At 39.8% G+C, this 6,682-nt stretch overlaps 1 protein-coding gene across 1 annotated transcript in view; it reads left to right on the top strand.

Annotated features, from left to right (window-relative positions):
• The window catches only part of Hadha (hydroxyacyl-CoA dehydrogenase trifunctional multienzyme complex subunit alpha), a 51,188-nt gene that overhangs the window by 8,851 nt on the left and 35,655 nt on the right, over positions 1-6,682 (top strand). Inside the window, exons 2-4 of the mRNA XM_008834996.3 lie at positions 2,764-2,805; positions 2,897-2,967; positions 5,610-5,743. Coding sequence (XP_008833218.1) covers positions 2,764-2,805; positions 2,897-2,967; positions 5,610-5,743 — 247 coding nt within the window. The remainder of the gene's footprint in view (positions 1-2,763; positions 2,806-2,896; positions 2,968-5,609; positions 5,744-6,682) is intronic.

Raw genomic sequence — 6,682 nt, 5'->3', positions numbered from 1 at the left:
CTTTATATATCCTAACAAACCTATATAGACCTTCATCACTTGCTTAGGCTTTCTCATTTTTTGTCTATTTTGGAAAAATCTCCATTCCCATATCCTTTTAACATCTTTCACATTCTTATTTTCTTTTTTAATAACTATGATACATAATAACATTAACAAATAAATTTTCCATCTGTTGTGAGAATTCTTTTCCTGGTGATACCAAGCAATGCTTACCCCCTTTTAAGGGTCTAGTGTCAAACCAATGTTTGATTAAAGTTTTCCTGGGGAACCAATGAATTTACTGAGCTTACTTACAGAGATGACTGAGGGGTTGCTGAGGTATATAAATGACCTGGGGGTATGCATACTGGAAAGCCTTTACCCAGCATGGATCAAGCCTTCTCTTCCTAGCCTTCCCCAGATTATATACTTTAGTCCTCCCCAAATCCAGGAGACCATGTGTGATTACATACAGTTAGCTGGGAAGAGTGGCTTGATACTCTGGTGAGGGTCCACTGACCCTGCTTGCCCCTTCTTTAATGAAGAAGCACAATGGTCAACAAGCCCAGTTGTAATAATGTAAAACACTTCTTATAGATGTAGCAATTAGAGAACAGAATTTAAAGATCAAAATACAAGCAAGGATGAGAAAGGTCTTACAGTTGAGAGCTGAGTGAATTTTTGTGGAAAAGGTTGGAACCATGTATATTTTGATGAAAATTAGGAGTAAAGTTTTAATATTAACCATTAAGTAACTAATAGCTAGCATTACTTTAAGATGTAAGGGGGGGGCAAGACTTTAATCCCAGCACTAGGAGGCAGAGACAGGGCAGTCTGATCTACATAGCAAGTTCCAGGCCAGCCAAGGCCTAAATAATGAGACCTTTTTCTCCCTCCACCCCCAAATGAAAGAAAGAGTGTTGGAGTCAGACATGGTGGTATGCACCTATAATCTCAGAATGTGGGAGGTTGAGGTAAGAGGGTCTTGAGTTCAGCGTCATTTTAGATTACATAACAGAGAAGAATGAAAGAAAACTAGGCTGTCCCAGGTCTGAACTCACCATCCTTTTGTCTCTGCCTTCCAAATCCTAGAATTATAGGTGTGGGCCACTATACTCAGTTCTGCTGACTACCTCAATAGCTTTGTCCTATAGAGTTTGGGATGTTTGTCAGAGTCATCTGCTGAGCAAAATGGTAGTTAGAACCAAGATGGCTTGATCATATGAAGCTGATCGCTATGTTGTTATTCTGAAGAGCCTAAATAAAACGAGGTGATTATGAAACAGAAGGGACAGTGTCTGGTCTTGAATAGGAATATTTTTGGTGGAATACAGCATAGAGACATTTTCAGTTAGGAATGCTTAAACTAGCTGATTGTGACATGGAATGTTTCATTTATAGCAGCCACTGTTTCCCCTTGATTTGACTTTTTTTAAAATGCATATATCTGTGTGAGTATATGCCACATGTGTGTGGTTGCCCACAGAGGCCAGAAGAGGGCGTAGGGTCCCCTGGAGCAAGGCAGTTGCGAGCCGCCTGATGTGGGGGTGAGAACTGAACTCTAGAAGAGCAAGAATCATTCTTTTTTTTTTTTCGGTCTTTTTGAGACAGGGTCTCCTTGTAGCTCCAGCTGTCCTGGAACTCACTATGTAGACCAGGCTGGCCTTGAACTCACAGAGATCCACCTGCCTCTGCCTCCTGAGTGCTGGGATTGAAGGCGTGTGCTACCACGCCTGGCAAGAATCATTCTTAACCTCTGAACTATCTGTCCAATACCACCACCACAGAATGGAGCTCACTGTGTAGAGCAGGCTAGCCTTGAATTCACAGAGATCTACCTCCCACATGTTGGGCTTAAAGATGTGGGCCCCCCCACACACACACCTGAATTTGACTTTTGATAACACCTAGAAGTCTGTCTTTTCAGAAAAGAGCAAGAAGTATGACTGGAAAACACAGTCGGAATGTATTTGGAGTACATTTGAAACTGGACTGCTTTGTAGTTACTTGCTGCTTAGTATATTAATTTTCTGTTGTGTAACAAATTTAGTGTCTGAACAATGTTATTTACAGTTAGGTCCCAAATGGATCTTGGGCTGAAGCTGTAGCTCCATGGTGAAGTACACAAGGCCTAGCTTACACAAGGCCTGGGTTCAATTCTCCCCTTAGGAAGGGTGGAACACACCATGGGGGACCCACCAAATGGACCTCACTAGGCTCACATCGAAGGTATGGCTCAGATCAGGTGTTGGCAGCCTCTATTCATTCTGAAGCCTCTAGGAGGAGATTCATTACCTTATCTTTTCTAGTTTCTAGAGACTTCCTATGGTCTTTACTTGCGCTCATCTTCTTTAGCAACCAGGGGCCAGTCATTTTCATATTACTGTCTCTAATTTGTTTGCCTCCCTCTTCCCTATGTGACTATACTAAGCCCATTTGGCTAATTATACTCACCCTATATTAAGGTCAACTGACTGGTAACCTTAATTCCATTTGCATACTTAGTCCTTTCTCACCATGTAAACTAACATGTTCGGATTCTGGAGATGTGTCTTCTGGGAGGGTGATGTTCTTTACCCTTCCTTTTTAGCATCTCGATAATTATTTGACCTTATAATTGAAATAAGAAAGATACGGTAGTAGTCACAGTAATGGCCTAGAATACACTGTTCTGATTTGGAAGCTTTTGTTGGTATAAATTCCAGATACAGTAAGTGTCTGACAGATATTACAGAAATTCTGTTTTACAAAATAATTCATTGAAATACCCTTTCCTTACAGGCTGTATTTGCCGCAACTTTGCAGCATCTTCTGCTTTGCTGAGTAAGTTTAATTTCATTCACATACTTGCCATCACTTTTTAGACCTATCTGCAGTAAGAACGTTTATAAAGCATTTGTCTTCTCTTTTTTAGCAAGAACTCATATTAACTATGGAGTCAAAGGGGATGTGGCAGTTATTCGGATTAATTCTCCTGATTCAAAGGTATCTAAAACTTTCTGCAATTTATTTCTACCAACTACATTTATGAATCATATCCTGAATAGAAATCAAACCTACATTCCTGGGAATGATCCTCTCACATGAATTTACAAATTTGGTAGTTGAATGCAGTTTTCTGATACAGATGTCCTTGTACAAGAATCCTTCTTTGTGACTCTAGGTGTCAGATTACTATCAAGGATTAATAAACCTAGCCCTCTGTTATAGTTTAGAATGAGGAGATGGCTTAATAGACAGGAACTAAAGTATAAGTGTTGTTGATAACATTTGCAATTTGCCTGTTTCAAATACAAGGTTATGAAATCCTCTTTCTTCTTTACCTGCCTAACAGTCATTATTTGTAGTAAGTTGACTGGGGTAAGTGTGGCCACTTGGCTCTTAAGCCACCTTAGGGCTCTCAGTGACTCGTGCAGTTCACATATTAGAAATCAAGTTATATTCAAAATGAAACTTTGGTTCTGGCAAATTTAGCAGAGCATACAACATTATTCTAGTCTTTGCCAAGAAAGCTTTATTGTGGGAGTTTATTCTTTCCCCCATTTCAAATTGATATAAAGGTGTCATACTTTAAAAAAAAAAAAAAATCTTGTAACCATAAGCCTAAATTAAATCGGAGACTTTAAGCCAGGCATGACAGATCACACCTGTAATCCCAGCACTTGAGAGGCACAGGCAGGAGGATCAGGACTATAAGATTCTACACAGCTACACAGTGAGTTCAAGGCCAGCCTGGCCTAAGTGCGACCCTGAGAGAAATAGGAGGACCTAGATGGAAGCATTGGCAACTGTCACAAATTAAGGCTAGTAGAGGCTATTCCCTTCACTAGAGCAAGTCTTAGTATTGATTAACCAATGAGTCAAGCTTAAGATTTGTTTTTTTCATCATTTTCTCAAGTTCAATATTTTTACTGAATAAAAGTAATACAGAGTTTGGGATAGAGAGATGGCTCAGCTGTTAAGAGCACTGGTTGTTCTTACAGAAGACCCAGGTTCAAATCCAACACTCACATGGTGGCTAACAACCATCTATAACTCCAGTTTCAGGGAGTTTGACACCCTCTTCTGTCCTCTGCGGGCACTCTACAACATGGGTGCACTTACATACAGCAGGCATAATACTAATACACATAAAATAAAAATAACAAATCAAAAAAAAATTTTTTAAGTAATACATAGCAATGGCAGGAAATTTCAAACTATAAAAATTGTAATTGGGGGCCAGAGAGATGGCTCAGCAGTTAAGAACACTGACTGTTCTTGCAGAAGACCCAGGTTCAAATCCCAGAACCCACATGGCAGCTAACAACTGTCCGTCACTCCAGTTCCAGGGATCCGACAGCCTCTTCTGTCCTCCGCGGGCATTGTACGACATGGGTGCACTTATCTACATGCAGGCATAACACTCATACACATAAAATAAAAATAATAAGATATATTAAAAAAATTGTGACCAAGAAAATAGCAGTTCTTAATTCAAACCCCAAAATAACTACATTTGATCTAGTTTCATCAAACATATTTACATTCCCCATGTGAAGATCATAATCAGGTTTAATATTGATTCTTTTTTTCTTTAATGTTATACCAATCTTTTTTCCTGGCCAATAAATATTTGTAGACTTACTTACGCCCTGCGTGTGATTCAAACTCTGAGGAATAACTTCACATTCCCTTTTTATTTTTGTTTTTTTTTGAAACAGGATCTCATTACGTAGCCTGGCCTGAGACTTGCTATGTAGATCAGGCTGGCCTTAAACTTGCAGCAGTCTTCCTGCCTCTGCCTCCTGAGTGCTGAGATTTACAGTTGTGTACCGCTATGCCTGGCCATCGAGTTCCCCTTTTGAGACCTTTTTAAATTTGTTTGTGTGTGTGTGTGTGTGTGTGTGTGTGTGTGTGTGTGAGAGATGAGAGAGAGAGAGAGAGAGAGAGAGAGAGAGAGAGAGAGAGGTGTTGGGGAGGGGGCAGGGGCATGCACACCTTCCATGGAGTGTGTGTGGCTGTCAGAGGACAACTTCATGGAGTTGGTTCTTTCCTACCTTTACATGGGTTCTGGGAATTGAACTTAAGCTGACAAAGTTGCATGGCATGCTTGCTTTACATGCTGAGCCATCTTGCTGGCCCTTGAGACCTGTTTTTAAAGGGAGAGGTGCTATAATTGGCCAAAGCTACCTAGACAGAAAACTGCTAGGTTTGAGGGATTTCTTGTTTTTTGTTGTTGTCGCTGGAGTTTTTTGGGGGTTTTCTTGGGTTTTTTTGGCCTGTGTTTTGGTTTTGTTTTGTTCCTTCTAACAATATATGTCTGCTGGAGAAATATATTAGACAGTGATAGTATACATGTTACTTTCATTTAAATTTTTTTATTTATTATTTTTTATTTTATGTGTATGAATATATTGCCTGCATGTATGTGGGTGCACCCATGTCATGCAATGCCGTGGAGATCGGAAGAGGTCTTTGGATTTCCCTGGAACTGGAGTTAAGGATGGTTTGTAGCCACCATGTGGGTGCTGGGAATCTAACCCAGGTCCTCTGTAAGAGCAGTCAGTGCTCTTAACTGCTGAGCCATCTCTCCAGCCCCCATGTTACTTTAATTTAAACCCTTAGCTGTATCTATTCTTCTTCAGGTAAATACATTGACTAAAGAAGCACACACAGAGTTCGTAGAAGTATTGAATGAAGTCTGGGCTAGTGACCAAATCAGAAGTGCTGTCCTCATTTCGTCAAAACCTGGCTGCTTTATTGCAGGTGCCGACATCAAGTAAGTGTAGGAAACTTGGAGTCATCTTTCCTCTTGATTTATTGTATGTTTCTTAATAATGCCTTTTTTTCATATTTTATTATTTATGTGTATTGCCTGCATGTATGTGAGTACACCCGTGTCATGCATTGCCGAGGAGATCAGAAGAGGGTTTTGGATTCTCCTGGAACTGGAGTTCAGGATAGTTCATAGCCACCATGTGGGTGCTGGGAGTTGAACCTGGGTCTTCTGTAAGAACAGTCAGTGCTCTTAACTGCTGAGCCATCTTTCCAACCCAATAATACCTTCTTTTAAAAGCTAGAGGTAAATTCTATGAAAATTGAGAGCAGTTTTGAGCAGAATAAAAAATACTGTAAAGTTTTTTTGTTTTTTTTTTAATTAGAAGAAGCATTTCATTACAACAGCATTAACCTATTCAATAACATTTTTCTGAGCTAGGGTACATCTCTTTCAAAATTGGCTGTACATTTTTAGGTTTACAGAGGAATTATTACGCTTGTACAATCTTTTACTGATTATAAACTCTACAAGACATAAAATTAAATGAGGTTTTAATGTTTAGAAAAGATCTCCACTTCGTTGTTAAAATACAGTTTCATACAGAAAAATTCATTTTAAGGCAACTGACATTGAGACGTTTTCACATGCATTTCTAATCTCTATATATATGACTATTACTGGTCACAGTCACTTACTTTCTGAGTTCCGTGGCATCTGAGTATGAATATAAACTCGTCAGATAAACAGCCTTCTTCTCCCTCTAGAGCCTCCATACTCTGTCATCCCTGCCAATGTCCACTGTGTTGTCAGGACCCCCATCTATTGCCCCCATCTGTCCTTCTGATAAATCTAGTCAGCCAGAGGTCCCTGTTCCAGGAGGATCAGCTGTTCCTCATCTACAGCAATCCATTGTCAGTATTCCTTTGGATAGAATTGGGG

The sequence above is a fragment of the Nannospalax galili genome, unplaced genomic scaffold (assembly GCF_000622305.1).
Source record: "Nannospalax galili isolate Female #2095 unplaced genomic scaffold, S.galili_v1.0 scaffold517, whole genome shotgun sequence".
NCBI lineage: Eukaryota > Metazoa > Chordata > Mammalia > Rodentia > Spalacidae > Nannospalax > Nannospalax galili.
The sequence above is the reverse complement of the archived record's forward strand: the minus strand, read 5'-3'. Positions and strand labels throughout refer to the sequence as shown.